The following is a 16684-nucleotide window of genomic DNA, read 5'->3' on the forward strand; positions in this document are numbered from 1 at the left end:
TTGGTAAATTGAATAACTTTCTCAAAAATCTATATTTTCAGGAAATTTTTGTTTTACTAGATCAACAATACCATGAAGAATCTATCCTCTGAATCTCATGGATTTATATCTTACTGAATTTGAAATGTTCTGTCCCAAAAATTTAAACTTTTTCATTTTGATAGCTTCATATTATACAAATCGAAAAACTTCGAGAAATATCACCAGTAGAAAGTTTATTTTTAGCCTTTGCACAGCCTTAATCAAAAATATGTTTTCGGCTCTCCTGTAAAATTCATTTTTTATTGATATCTGGTTTTCATTCTGATGCCTTCATTTCTATAGCGATTACTAGACTTCCTTTCAACCCACTTTATTTCTATGGCACAATACAAACCAACAATCAAGAGATCACCTTACCTACAATTAAAAAGTAATAAACAACTTCAATCTTTCCTCTTTCAAAAAAAGTAATTAGTACTTATTTAGCTCCGTGATGCTAAAGATAAGGTTCTATCAACAAAAAATGTTGAACCAATTTTTTGGTTCTATCAACAAAAAATGTGCTCAACTGGGTGGGGCCCAGCTTCACAGAGCTTACTTCTTTATTTAGTGCTATAGTGAGGTCCACGTTATAATGGCAGTGTGTGATTTGCAATGGTGTTTCTATCCTTGTCTATCGTTTAACAAAGCATATGGCACTATCTCTTTCACGCATTGCGATGTTGCCACATCGTTTATCAACAATGTAGAAATTCATTAATTGACAAAATATTTTATCTCAATCATGAAAATTTATTATTACATCTTTAAGAAATATATTTTCTAGACAAATAAAATATGATTAACTATTCTGTCAAAATGTCAAATTGTTGACGAGATCAAACTGAGGCTTTGAGTTGGCTGGGACACGTTGAGAGGATGAGTGACTCAAGAATTGTAAAAAAGGTCTTCAGGAACAACCCAGGAGGGAGAAAGCTGAGAGGACTTCCGAGAAAGCGTTGGCTGGAGGATGTGGAGGACGACATTAGGAAACTGGGTGTCAGGGGATGGAGACGTAAGGCTGCCGATAGAGAAGAATGGAGAGGTTTTTTGAAGGAGGTCAAGGCTCTGAATGAGCTGTAGTGCCAAGGAGTAAGTAGTAAGTAAGTATTCTTCAACAATAATGAACAGTTAAATTCATCAGATATACCAGTATCAGCTGTTTGGGTGGCAAGGCTGGGATCTGGCAACCCTTTTCTCCTATTTTCCTACACTGCCATTATAACGTGGACCTCACTATACAATCTACTTCGTTTCAGTCTTTTCCCACTTCTAGAGGTTATCGAGTACAAACTTCAAGTTTCCGCTATCGGTCAAATCAGTGAACGTGCTGATAAAATTATTGGTGTTCCTTATGTTGGAGGAGTTGACAAGAGTGGTGACAATTCCATAAATGTAATGCACACCGTTGAAATTGAAAGTTAGGCCTGCTCCACTGTCTCGGTTGCATACAGAAGTCACGTCTGTGCCTGCAACAAAAAGAGTCAACAAAGTTCAGAAACCGAAAGTAAATTCGTACGGCTTTTGTTGGTGGAGAGACCCTTGCTAGTCCAGTCAATATAGACATAAAAAAGGGGGTGTGCTTGCAATTTATATTGTAGTTCTGATTTTTTAATATATTATTTGGGTACATAAGAGAAGTCCAGAACCAATTTCTTTATGCAAAATTTCCTTGAGCTAGATACAGGGTGGACCAAAAACCTCGTATTTTCGGTTCATTCTCCAGTTTTCAGCTATTTCTGCCAAATCTCGTAATCGGACAGAAAAATTTGCTCTCGCCTTTTTTTAGACTATAAAATTCTGAATAAAATGAGATGATTCAGAACTCTCTATCTCTAATGAGTACTGAGTTATGATTTTTCAAATATGAGTGAAAATTGAAGAAAAATCAATTTTGATGAATTTTAGTTTTTGATCAACAATATCTTCCGATTGTTACCATTTAGATGTATAATTCAAAATCCCTCCTAGGTGTTTTTCACAATACAAGGAGCATTGTTGTCAGGTGTACCAGGAAATCTTCATAACATGGAGCGCTCTACCTGATCTCAGATTGTAGAGCACAAAAATACGCCCACAGGGATTTTGAATTATACATCTGAATGGTAACAATCGTAGTATATCAATCCTTACCAAAATTAGTATACAGAGTGTTTCAGAAGTAGTGTCGAACATTTTAGGGTATTGTTCCTGGATGATAGGAGACTACAAATGTCGTATTTTAAGTGTCCAAAACTCAGCGGTTATCCTTATAGCTGCCATTTTGTTTTTTTTCACTTAGGAGTTTCTATCTCAAGAACGAAATGATGTATTTATCTGAAATTTGGCATGGATATTTATGCTATAAATTCTCAACTTTAAAAATAGAATAAAAAAATTTTGATGGAAATTTTCAAAATGTTTTTCAGATGATCTTGTTTGTTCATGATCATGCATGCTATACGAAAATATTAATTTCTCTGTTATTCTCTGACCAATCTTAATAAATGAGGTATCCTTGAAATCTTGATAAAAATTGCCAACTTTTTTGTCACTTGTAAATTTTCTGTAAAGTGAACGATTTTTGCGAAATTTGCAATAAAAAATTTAAAATGACCGGCATTTTGAAAATTTCCATCAAAAATGTTTAATTCTATTTTTTAAAGTTGAGAATTTATAGCATAAATATCCATGCCAAATTTCAGATAAATACCGTACATCATTTCGTTCTTGAGATAGAAATTCCTAAGTGAAAAAAACAAAATGGCAGCTATGAGGATAACCGCTGAGTTTTGGACTCTTAAAATACGACATTTGTAGTCTCCTAGCATCCAGGAACATTACCCTAAAATATTCGACACTACTTCTGAAACACCCTGTATAGTAGATATCCTCAGTAGTAGTATATCCTTACCAGTGGGAGAGAACGCACAAAATTTATCGAAATTCAAAAACGAAGTTAGATATTTCTCGCATTCGTCGCGAGGCACATATGGCATTCGGCCTGACTTCAGTCTGCGATCTGCGTCATCTGTCAACGTGCACCGCGTCTGGTCCAAGATGCTGCTAGATGAACCACTACGCAAATGCCAGCCCACTATCTGCAAATCAATTAATTGGCTGATTAATTAATGTAGAAATATATAGAAACATGGCAACTAGTAAAATGAAACATTATGCTATAGTGATATCAAATATGATATATATTATGATATAGTGTATCTAAATTCAAAATTTATAGTTTTCATGTTTATTTTGGACTGGAATTTTGTGAAAATTGTACATGTGAAATTATAACCTCATCTTGGACTGTGTCACCTACAAATTTGGAAGAAAAATAGCACAAGGACTACCTTATTATTTTATCTACCAATGTTATTACATTAGTCTCATTTGAAATAAATGAAATAAAGTGAGGTCCACGTTATAATGGCAGTGGAGAAAGAAAGGAGACAACCATGCCGATCCTCTGTCTTGTCAATGACTTTCATGGAGGGTAACTGACACCAGTTTATAGATGTAATTAATTGTTCATTCTCGTTTAAAATAATCAATTATATTTTATCAAGCAAGAAATGACATTTTTCAATGATTTCATTATGAATTTTCATAATCAAGATCAAATATTTTAATTATTATTGAACGAAAATCCTAAATAAATGCTGCATTTATTTAGGATTTTCGTTCAATAATAATTATATATTAATTGGCATTTGAATAAATGCATTCTCTATTTAATTCCATCTGTAACTGGTTGGCCGCTATGGCTTCGTATAAAATGAGCGCTGCTATCCAGAGATTGTCAGTTTGGTGTAAGGGCAAGCATTCCTGACTAGCAATTGGGAGGTACCGGGTTCGATTCCTGGGCTGGCAACTAATTTTTGGATAGTAGTTCTCATCGAATTTCCATCTAGCTGTTAGCCCTGTTGTCAATGTCTGCAGTAGCAGAGGTCTTCGGGGTGATTTGCAGCATTTATTTAGGATTTTCGTTCAATAATAATTATATTATATTAATTAGCATTTGAATAAATGCATTCTCTATTTAATTCCATCAAATATTTTGTTCATTAATTATATGTCTATATTGGATGTATAATATTATCCCTGATATCCTAGTAGTGCTAGAAAAGTTTCAGGGTTGAAGGATTAAAAGGAAATTTAACTTTTATGATAAAATTGGAAACATTGCGGAGATTTGTTTTTCTTTTGAATATCACTTCTCTCAGAATCATGTACGTCGTACGGTAATGCGTAATAATTTTATATCAAATGAACGGGCAGACTGTCTCCTTTCTATTGGTGTCTGGATATTTTTTATCCGACCAATAGAAATTTTTTAATTAATAATTATGTTCGTCAATGTCGAGACATTTCGAGCAGAAAACATGAAATTTTCGACATGCTGGAAACTTTTTTGTTTTAAAAGATAAGTGTGGGTGGTGAAAGCGAGAAAGTTTCTCAGAAATGATTGAAATTGTTTTTTCAATTGTCAAAGGTAGTCGGAAGATCGTATTTTGTCCTCAAAGGAATTTTAAAGTTAGAAGAGTGGCTGCATGGTATGCATTGTGTACCAAATTGTTTGCTAAAGGCTGGCAATTTAAAGATTATTTGACTGAATTATTTCAAACGCAAGCAGCTGATTGCCTCTAGAAAGGCTTTAATGAAACACCGCTTGGATTATTCAAGGCGAGGTTGTCATTTTCACTATTATTATGATCATCTGGCTTGCAGTTGCTGAATTTTTCAATCGTTACGTATTTTGAATTTGTTGATCCCAGCTATTGATAGCATATGGCGGCACATCATTCAGCCGCTATCCTTGACTTTGAAACTCCTGAGAGGCCAAAATACGTTCTTCCGAGTACGTTTGACAATTGGAGAAATAATTTCAATAATTTCTGAGAAACTTTCTCGATTTCACCACATACTTATCTTTTGAAACAAAAAAGTTTCTAGCATGTCGAAAATTTCATGTTTTCTGCTCGAAATGTCTCGACATTGACGAACATTAATTGAAAAAAACTATGGGTCGGATAAAAATTATCCAGACACCAATAGAAAGGAGATAGTCTCCCCGTTCATTTGATATAAAATTATTACTCATTACGACGCTACATGATTCTGAGAGATGTGATATTCAAAAGAAAAATAAATCTTCGTGATGTTTCCAATTTTATCATAAAAATTAAATTACCTTTTAATCCTTCAACCCTGAAACTTTTTAAGCACTACTAGGATATCGGGGATGATATCTTACATCCACTCTGACGTTGAATTGGAAATTTGAGAAAGTTGCAATTTTACACGATTTGGCAACCCTGTAATTTCTTCGGATGGAGGGCCAAGTCTCAACTTGTTTTACACAAACTATAAACACTGCTATTATAACATGGTCTCACTATAAATAGTAACATGGTAAACGCTTTTGGATAAGTCTTCCATAGTCGTTATTCACTATCATCAACATAAATTATTATCTTTCACTTCAAACTTCTTCTTTCTTCTTTTATTAAATATTATATTATATAAATTCTTATTTCATCTTTTGTGAGTTCTTAATGACTATTGAATTTGTATTAGCAACTCTCACCTGCGCACAGGATTTTCCTTGCAGGTGATTGGTTTCTTTTATTTTTGCTGAAAGTTTTTTTTTGTATATTTATTGTTGTTGAAGGACCAATAAAGAATTTTTTGATTTGATTATTTGATTTGAAACTGTCGCAGCATTGAATATTACAGTTGTGTTGTGTGTGTGATATTGTGGTATTCCATAATATGGTATCCATTGATGTTGTGTCTATAATGAAAATCACAAATAATAGACAACCACTTTTTTGTGGTTGACAATAATTTCTATTTGTGTTTTTCATTACTGTCAGTCTTGATTGAATAGAAAGCATTAATGTAATTTATTAGGAATATTTCTTTCTTTCTGTTAAATTTATTTCGATATATTTTTCTTCCTTTTTCGCTTAGTTCTATGATACCTGACAACCATACATTAACAAAAAGGAATTCATAACTCCAAAGCAAAAAAAAAAAAACATTCATTTTCAGTAAAAATAGCTATTTATGTATTAAGAGCGTAATGCGCGACTTTATCGCTCGTGCAAAACAGTTATCACGCGCCGCGTGATAATTATTACGCGCGAATTACATACAAAATTTCTTCTTCAACTGCCCAAACCTGTTAAATTACTTATATCGGCGGAGTTACAATTACCGACTTTTTAGGTTAAGATCTGACCTTTTGACGAGCTGCTTACCACCAGCTGATTGACGGGCGTAAAGAAACTCTTCTGCGCATGCGCGAATGATTTGCGAGCGTAAAGAATTTACTGCGCATGCGCGGATGGTTAGCGAGCAAAAAAGTAGATTCTCCTCAGAAATTTGCTGTTTTATGAGGAGAATTGAGTATGTGAATTCTTTTTTTACGCGCAGTTGTAGAAAAAAGAATTTACATACTCAATTCTCCTTGTAAAGCAGCTAATTTCTGAGGAGAATCTACTTTTTCGCTCGCTTACCATGCGCGCATGCGCAGTAAATTTTCTTTACGCTCGCAAATCATTCGCGCATGCGCAATCAGCTATATAGGTCAGATCGCCAATAGGTCAGATCTTAACCTAAAAAGTCGGTAATTTGTAACTCCGCCGAAATAAGTAATTTAACAGGTTTGGGCAGTTGTAGAAAAAATTTCGTTTGTAATTTGCGCGTAATGCTTCTTTATTGCACTTGCATAATTATCATGCTCTGCTTCGCGTCGTGTGATAACTGTTTTGCAGAGCGATAAAGTCGCGCATTACGCTCTTAATGCTATTTTTACGCGCAGTTGTAGAAAAAATCAATTTTTTGAGATGCCAAGGTACTTTTGAAAGATTGGTACTCACAGAACCATGTACATTGGATGAAAGCTTGTATAATGGGCCCTTGTCGACACAGATTGGCATGACACTGCTGCTTATTTCCACTTCAGAAGCTAACTTAATGATAGCAACATCATTGTAGTAATGATTCGAGCTGCCCAGATAGTTGTCTGGCTTTATTAATTCGGCAATCTACAAACACAAAATGCAATTTTTTATAGAATTCATGTTGGTGTGATAGAAATCCGAGTTGGCAACAGCATGTCGACAATCTCACCAGGTAATATTGTCCTCAGCACTGTATGTTGTGCGAAGAATCAGAAACACTACTAATGATAAACAGCCCCCCCCCCTGTGGGTTGGGGGAGCTTTGAGTCAATCATCGTACTCAAGAATGTGTTGAAAACCAGAATTCACCCACAGTATCCATGCTTGTCGTAGTAGGCGACTAGAATGGACCTCAAGGCAACTCCAGAAGTTGCCTTGCCTTCAAACCCACGGGATCTGCCCCATCAGGGCAGTTTCGGAGGGACAAAAAGAAAACCTCAATTAAGACCAGAGATGGGCGAAACTCCAGGCACAAATGTGGTTCAAGAGGCTGAGTCAAGGGTGGCCGGGCCCCGTAGAGGCAGTTTGGCAGTTTTCCCCTCTCTCACCGGAAGGACCTACAAAAAAGCCAGGAGTGGAACTCACGTAGGTTACGAGTTTATGGGTGGAGAGGCCTAAATTCACCACTGCTCAAAGAAGGGCGGCCATTTAGGCAAAACTTCTTGGGAGAGGTGAGGCTTTTGACCCTGCAGAGTTTCAGAGTTTCGGAATCAATAATTTTACATACCGTCGACCAGTGACTTTGTCCCACCTCGCGGAAAAATATTCAAATCAGTTCATTTCCGATCTCTGTTATCCGAGCTCGATGTTCAACATTGATACCCGTAGCCCTGATTATTATCGAGATTCTACAATCGATATCTTGTCGAATATAGATATATAAGTTGAATTATCGACATAAAACCTAACTGCTTGCTTCATCTTGTTGTCGGAAAACTTCTTATTAGAAAACTTATTTCTAAAAGACTTATGATATCGGCGAATACATTTCATGTTTGCCTTTTTATTATATTTCAATTGGTATATCCGTAATATCTATAATTGAACTGGTTAGGGTTCTGTCACTAGTTGAATACAACAAAGTCATTTTTAGGTTAAACTTGGGGTGACTTTGTCTCAGTATAAAAAATGTGATATTATTAATATAATGTATTTCACCTAATGAAACAAAACATTTACCTTGCTTGAAATGTATACGTTCTCAATATTCATTTTTTGCTGATTCTGCAGCTGGAGCCAACATGCCATAAGATTTTTAGGCAGCAGAAACTAAAATATTTTTCAATAAATAATTTGTGATTTTTTGAAGTGGATTTCATTTGTTTTTAATGTAATTATTCATTTTAATGTTTAACAGTTGGTTTTACTTTGTCTAACTCTAGAAAAATAACTTTTTCTATATATTTTTCAAAGTGAGACAAAGTCACCCCAACCCCTGGTTGACATTGTGTCTGATTTTCAAAAAATATAAGCTAGCTTTGTTAAAGTTGAGAAAAATATTAACTTTTCATAATGAAAAATACTCTTCTAACATTACAGAATACAATAAAAAATATTGCAAAAGATTTCTTTCAACTTAAGTATTGATTGCAAGATGTTCAAAATCTCAACTCCTCAAAATTGAGACAAAGTCACCCCGGTTTACCGGTAATACATAAACAACACTAAGTTTACGTAATTCAACACTCAATAAAATCAAACCAAGTCTTGGTTTGAAAGGAACTCTTGTATACACTATAAAATACTCTCATCAACTGAATATTTTTTCATTACTTTTAAGGAGTTGTGGTAAACTGTTATGAAATTTCCTTTCAATACGATCTGGTTTTTGTTCAAATAATCTACTATTTTGAGTCAGTATGATTGGTCGTAACTTAGTAGCTGGCTTATTGTAAAGCTGACCCGCCTAATATGAAAACTTTCAAAGGCTCTCATGGTTGTAATTGTTGAACCCAAATTATGAAAATGGTATAGAAGCCCAAAAACGTATTCATCAATAATAATTGACACCTTTGTTTTTGAAATTTATCATGGTGGTGGGCTTAGCGTGAAGCTGGATTTGAAAGCCTTCAAAGCCTCCCATCGTCGTATTTGTTGAGCCCAAATCATGAAAATGTTATAGAATAAAAGCCCAAAAACGGCTATATTGAATGACAATTCCATCTTTGAGATTGGTTTCAGTGGTAGACTAGACGTGATGCTGGAACTTACCTCTCTTATCTGATAATTCTTGTCATGCGAGTGTTGAAAACTGTTGTGATGTTTTCCTAATGCGATTCTCATTTTCTTCTTTTGCCTGAATGATTCCTCTCGTATTGGATGAACAATACAACTGGCGGCTGTAAAAACAGATTTAGCTCTTAACGAGATTTTGTAATCATTACATTCATATTCTAGATAGAATCAGCCAACAGGAAGAACTAAGTTTTAACATTTATTCAGACATAATTTCCTTTATTCTGAATTTAGAAAACTTGTAATGGTGTTAATTCATTGTGTCTTATCCGATTCAATTACTTTTGTGATATCGGTTTTTTATTTTCAAATTATTTGAAGAATAGATAAAACATATAACGTGGGTAGCTCGTTGGATTAAGTGATAATACGCCGGTCTAATAATCAAGAGAACCCGAGTTCGAATCTCGACCGGGGACAAAGTTTTTGACCACAGCACAATCACATAGATACGGCCACCTCGTCTTTCGGAGGAGACGATAAGCCGTCGGTTCCGACTACCTAAAAAGTTGTCATCTTCACTCTCACACATTACCCACGCACAAGCCTAAGAGCTTATGTGGGCATCACCCTCAGTATTATTAAATAGGTAGAGGCTGCGAGATATAAGATGAACCTTCAACTACCACCACATTGAACTCAACTCTGATTTTTTTAGGGTTGGAGTAAGAGTTTGGTCGACAGCCGTTACCCTCACTTCAAACATTATCCACACTGGCCGTATGCATGCAGAGTGAGAGGGGATGATGTGTGAAAGAGGCATTCTCAACCCTACCCTGTCAGCCACTCTTTCACTGTTTGAGGACTTGAGTCTCTACCAATCAGATTCTATCTAGTTCTTTTGAGTCCTGATTTGAAAAAATATACAATGAATAATAAAATGTGTATTGAAGAGATTTGAAATGTTATAAAAAGTCCACTTTATTTCAGCTGATGATGTGTGAGCACACACGAAAGCATGCTCCTGTGAAATATTAATTTTCATTGAGATAAAGTGGATTTTGACAACATTTCAAGTCTCTTCAATATTATGGAAAAGTTCCACAACATCAATATTCACTCTACAAACTAAATCAAAAATCTATATTTATTCATGGGTTTTGAAGTATTTGACAATAGAAGGATTTTTTTGTTATTCCAACATACAATCATAATGTGGAGTTTAGCTAGTTACAGGTACAAATAATAAGTCTACAAACTAAATCAAAAATCTATATTTATTCATGGGTTTTGAAGTATTTGACAATAGAAGGATTTTTTTGTTATTCCAACATACAATCATAATGTGGAGTTTAGCTAGTTACAGGTACAAATAATAAGTTTACAAAAAAATCAATTTCTAGTTTCATATCTGATCAAAGAACTCATTCCCCACACCCAGACTTGTTGTCTTTGTGGGGAATATTCATTATGCATATATGTCTCTGCTGCTGTTTTTTTTTCTTGTGTGAATAAAGATTATTCGAATTTGAATTTGATGATGCCAAAATACTAACCTGTGAGAACTTTGCTCGGTGAGATCAGTGTACCACTGCAGAACTGCTCATATTTTCCTTGAAATTTTAAATAAATTCCAACATTCCATGGGTTTCTAGCGACTAAACTTGCTTCGTCATTTTTTGCTGCTAATGTAGGATCGAGTATTCCACAATCTGCAACAAGAATGGAAACGCGTTAATCAATATTACAATTAATAGAGAATCATAGAGAGAAGATCTTTATTTTGTGGATAATATATATGATTTGAAGAATGATAGATAAGGATAGCAACACTAAGTTTAATCAAATACTGCCATTTTAACGTGTACTTTACTATAGGTACATTGCCGTACATAAATTGAAGTACATAGATAAACCAGTTTATCTATGCACAGTATTTTCATCGTAGTATAGATTCATTAATGGATTATGGTACAAACATGTTTAAGAGATTGATATCATAGAGAAACAATATAGCGCTAGAAGATATCCCATGGTATGGGGCAGGGCTCTCCAACCTACGGCCCGCGGATAGATTTTGTCCGGCCCGCCGAGAGTTATTGCTACAGATTTTTCAAAATATAAATTTATACACATTTTTGACAACAACTGTGAGTTTAGTACTCTTCTCTTACTAGCCACTCCATTTCTTAATAAGTGTAGAATTAGCTGTAAACAAGCAGCAATCAACCATTGCGAGATATTAGCAAATGTTCTGCACGGACTGTACATGTCTCCCCCAGAAAAATACTCTAAAAACATAAAAAACCATGCTCAAGCTATGTTTTCTGTTTTTGGATCCACCTACAAGTGTGAGCAGACATTTTCAAAAATGAAGTTTGTTAAATCCAAATACATATATTCCTTGTCAGATGAACATTTTAAAATAATTTTAATGATCGGAACCACAAAGTTTGATCCTAAATGGGCGGACATTTCAAGTTGAAAATAAATGCAATCTTCTCACTAAAAATAAGTATTCTCTTTTAGAACGGTAACTTTATGTGAATTCGTGTATTGTCAAGTTGTCTTATTACTATAAAAAATGTATTATCATTTTGTTTAACTTGCTAAATTCATGCATTGTCAAGTTTTCTTATGACCTTTTTACACTCAATAAATTGGACTTTGTATTCAAATGAAATGAATTGGTTTGTTTCTTCCTGTGTTTTAATTAAACCCACTTAAAACTCCTCATATTATATATTAATGGAAATATAATAATTTTACACCCCCCAAATCCCCCGTCGTGTGTGTCCCCACAAGTCAAATTCCACATACATCCTTGTTATTGGCCCTCTAAGCCTCCCAAGAATTAACAATGTGGCCCTTGGATAAAAAAGGTTGGAGACCCCTGGTATAGGGCGTTTATGTCGCAACTTTTACTGTTATCTCAAGCCGATTACTGTCGATTATTGTCAATTTTCACTATTTTGAGCGGGTAAGAGTGTATGAACGGCACAGTATGAGATACTACCAGCGTCATAAAGCTTCACGGGAAAGAACTACGTGGACTATCGGCTTGCGATAACAGTAAAAGTTGCGACATAAACGCCCTATACCATGGGCCTCTATTTATGCTATTGTTTCTCTATGTTGATATCAATATACCAATGTATATTTTCCATATCAATATAGTTTCATATAACTTAATGTAAACCTGTACATGTTAATAAGGATGACTCACTCTTCTCACAGGGAAGGTTGAATGGTTCCCATTGCGCATTGGGCAGACACTGGAACTGTCGATTTGGAGCAGACGCCGCCTTTATGCCAGTGTAGCTGTAGCCCTCTTTGCAGCGCGCCGTCACCAACGTTCCCGGCAGGCTGGTGCTGCAGTCACGTGTTTTGCCCGCCTGTATGCAATGGAAATCAGTGCTTTTCGATTTCAACGGGGGACAGGCACCTGCACAATGCAATAGCAATAAATAGAGAGAAAGAAGATAGGTTAAAAAGAAGAGAAGAAGAAGGATAAGAAGAAGAATCGCCTTAACGAGCTGAGAAGGATGAGCTGTGGTACGACAAGATCCGATCATTGTGTTAGAAGTTATGACTGATTGAAATTTTGATCCTTGAGGTGTCCTTATAAGTGCTTCCTCACTGGGAAATCCTGAAATTAAGTGCATCTAACGGATGATTCTGATAGAACATAACCGTTTTATAACAATGTGATCCAAAATATTGATTTGATCTGTTAGGGAAAGTTAATACAATAGAAAATTTGTATTTTGGCTGTAGGACATGGGTTTCTATTTTCCCTAGTACTCCCCTCCCCCCTATACAAAATACCTGAGGAATCTTATTCAGAATTAATTGTACTTTCACTTGATAAGTAATATTTTTCATCATCTCACTCCAAGTTGTATAAAGTTGAACTAGTGAGTTTCCAGAATTTATTAAAAATACTTCGAAAAGTACCGTAAAACGGGGTGAATAGGGACGGAGGGGTGAATAGGGACAAAAACTGGGAAAATTGAAAATTTTTCAATAACTCCTTTCTTATTAAATATATTTTAGCTCTACCTAATTTATTCTGATAGAGGGGATTTTTCTGTACACATTAATATAAAAATCATCTATTCAACTTGATTTCTATGCTGTCGGCAGCTGTAGAAAAATGCTTATTGAACAAATAAACAGATGCTTATTTGAACAGATAGAAACGTAACCTGAAACGTTTTGTCTGGACATTTGAACTGTTTGTAGTCACAAGCTTGAAGTATTTTTCTATAAATTGTACTGATTCTAATAAGTAATAACACATTGAATATCTAAGCTTTAACTGGAATTTAATTTATTCTAGATTTTTTTTAATTTTGACCGTTTGGATGTTGAGGTGGTGTGAATAGGGACACTGCCTAAAACTGGTGTTGGCTGGTTTTATAGAAGTTTAAAAACTTATCTTGAAGTAGTCAAGGAGGAGAAGGAAATTGGGTGCGAGTTAAATTCCAATATGACACAGGGGTGAAAGTATTTATTGGGAAGGTTGAAGAAAAAGTTTCAGGTGATAAGTTCATGGGATCATTCCTTCAACAAAAAATTCCGTGAAAATGCAAAATGTTTATATTTTTCCAGATGTCTGCGAATTCAATAAGGAGCAAGTTTTAAAAATTCTGAAAGACATCTCTAGTAAGAGAGGAAGATATTTTTTCAATGAAGAGCTGATATAATATTGAACTTTGTAGCTTCTAATGACTTAATTTATTATGTATTTCATTTTTTATCGAATATTTTTAAGTTCAAATGTATTTTCTTTTATTTTTATTAAATATATTTCTAAAAATATTTTATTCTATTATTAATAAGGTCCTTGCGTCCCTATCCACCCCATAATAGGTCTGAAAAAAACTTGCATGCTATACACACTTGCGTCCCCATTGACCCCACCATTGGGGTGAATAGGGACAGCTATAAAAAAATAATAATGAAAAAGAGGGTGGATGCAAAAAAATTTGTTTAATCCAAGATACCTATACCAAGAGTGGAAGCCATAAGTGGATCACAAACAGAATAAAATAATTTTTGTGCAAGTTATGAGAAAAAAGTGTGAAAAACCGTCCCTATTCACCCCATTCTACAATACCCCTTTTTTGAAAATCTGTAGCTCAAAAACCAGAAATCGTAGAATCTTGTGCGACCACTCAATCTATTGGATTCAACACTCAGCTGGGCACAACACATAGCTGGTCTCAAAAGCAGGTTGTGCAGCAGTATATTTGCACTAAAGCGCTTATGTGGTGACCTGTGTCAGGATGGCCATCGACAGGCATATTTTGGTCTCTTTCAGTCCCACATAATATCATATATGGTCTAATTGTCTGGGGTGGTGCTTCCCATGCTCAAGATAATATTGTTCAAAAAAAGCTGTCATAGTTATTTCAGGGGCTCATAGACGTGAACACTGTAGATATCTTTTTAGAAATCTCTAAATTCTTACTCTGTTTTCCTTTTATATTCTGCACTGCTTGCTGTACCTCAGATCCAACCCAAATCTAATGAAATTTATTGAGGAGTGTTATCCATTCCTACATATCACGATCTAGTCAACCGCTGAATATAGCCCGCAGCAGACTATTTCAAACATATAGAAGTCCTGTGAATATGGCCACCAGGTTAATGGTCAAGTTGCCTATACAGGTTAGAGATCTGAATTATGAAGAATTCAGGCATTGCGTGTAGCTATTTCTCATAAGAAACCCTTCTAATCCATTAAGGAATTCAGTGAAACTAGATGGGAGGTGGAAGATTTCATGTGAATTTTTGTTCTGGCTTATGTCTGATTTTATATTTTATCGACTTGTTTATATTTTAAATAGTTTCACTTGGTTTTATATTTTGAACTAGATTATTATATTATGTATTGAATTAGATTATTGTATTAGTAATATGGGGGCACCGAGCTTCGCTCGTTATTTTTATTTATTGATAAACAGAACACAATTCTCTAAAATGATCGTGTTCATATTTCACAGCTGGCTATATGTCATCTTATGAATTTCGGGGATACGATATTTTGATTTTTCACAGACTCACTCGCTCACTCACTTTTTTACTATCCACAGCTGTTTCAGCCAAGGATGAATTATTCTTTTTAATGTTGTTCAGCAAGTTTTCCCAAGGATGAGACCTAGTGCAATCGAATCTTTATATCATAAACCGACTATGTTCCAAATTTCGTGAAAATCGTTAGAACCGTTTTCGAGATCCGTTAAATATAAATAACCAGATATATAAATACAGAAATTGCTCGCTTAATATAATATAATAGGATGAATCTATATTGAATATTATGTTTGTAACACTTCTATTGTTGACTGGCCCATGTATTAATGTGTAATACCTTTTTTGCTTAATAAAGTATTCTATTGGAAATTTTATTGTCTTCAATTTTGTAAAGAATGATTTTTTCAAAAACCCCAAGTCCCAAAATTTGAGGGTTTTTCGGAGTGAAGCCGCCCTCTGGCGTGTCAGCAAATTTCAGATTCGAATTCAGCGCCCTAAAATACATATATAACCGACGAGAAAAATGATTTCGGGTCTGTTTCCTGAAAAACGACCATTTGACTGTAATTCCTTTTAAACACTATTGAGAGAAGGATTCCCTAGTAAATGATAACCATATTTGGAAATCCTTACAATTCCCCCCTTTTTAGCACACCCCACCATGTAGCCCGTTACTTTTTATTTGTGTTTAATAATTGTTGGTATTTTCATGTATGTATTTTGATCTTATTTTATGTGTTTTGTTCTTGAATAAATTCGAAATTTGAATGAATCATAAAAACTATAAGCCAACACTACTCACGTAAACATAGAGAGTGCAGATCTGATTGACCATTCCAGGTGGAGTTATAGCAGAAGAGAGAGGGAAACCCTACATTTGTGCCAAATCCCTTCTCACAGTGGAAATTCACAATGTCCGGCTCCTTGACCAGACTTCCAGGCCTTAGAACACAACTGGCGCTGTCTTCATTGTCCTTGCATCTGAATGATAGGCCTTCTATCGAAGGAACTGTACAAAATCTATACAAAAAATAAAACTTCTTTATTCTTTTAAGAAAAGTTAAAATAAACCATACAACATCTAAAAAGATTATTTTTATATGCTTGGTTCTACACAACTGACTACAATGACTGTAGACTCATTTTATAATGTAATGATTGTACCAACTTGACGTTGTTTAATATTGAACATGGGTGAGTCTGTATTATTGGCAGAAAAAAAAATTACAACATCTTAGAAATACATAATAAAAGCAATACAAATTTGAAAACATGGGAAAATACTATTAAAAAAATAAATTTAAATGCCAATTGAGTATTTGAATCTCGAGATACTAGACCTGTTTGAGATGGTAATATAAAATTGATTACAAAACAAGCGCTAAAAAGAAGTTACTGAGGCCGACAGTCGCATATGAAGTGGCACATATTACATAAAATGAATATTCTATTCTAAACTAATCAATATTATAGTAATTCACAATTAGATCGATTTT

General features: G+C 34.7%; 1 protein-coding gene across 4 annotated transcripts in view; it reads right to left on the bottom strand.

Moving 5' to 3' along the window:
- Window positions 1-284: 284 nt before the first annotated feature.
- The window catches only part of LOC111056121 (modular serine protease), a 39418-nt gene continuing 23018 nt past the window's right edge, over window positions 285-16684 (bottom strand). For 3 of the 4 annotated variants that reach the window (XM_039426443.1, XM_039426442.1, XM_039426445.1), the window contains 7 exons: window positions 15991-16208; window positions 12373-12591; window positions 10703-10858; window positions 9183-9310; window positions 6888-7055; window positions 2915-3101; window positions 285-1490 (listed from right to left, as the gene is read on the bottom strand). In XM_039426443.1, the coding sequence (XP_039282377.1) occupies window positions 1294-1490; window positions 2915-3101; window positions 6888-7055; window positions 9183-9310; window positions 10703-10858; window positions 12373-12591; window positions 15991-16208 (1273 nt within the window). In that variant the 3' untranslated portion in view covers window positions 285-1293. The remainder of the gene's footprint in view (window positions 1491-2914; window positions 3102-6887; window positions 7056-9182; window positions 9311-10702; window positions 10859-12372; window positions 12592-15990; window positions 16209-16684) is intronic. The other variant, XM_039426444.1, reaches the window with a different exon arrangement.

The sequence above is a fragment of the Nilaparvata lugens genome, chromosome 4 (assembly GCF_014356525.2).
Source record: "Nilaparvata lugens isolate BPH chromosome 4, ASM1435652v1, whole genome shotgun sequence".
Lineage (NCBI taxonomy): Eukaryota > Metazoa > Arthropoda > Insecta > Hemiptera > Delphacidae > Nilaparvata > Nilaparvata lugens.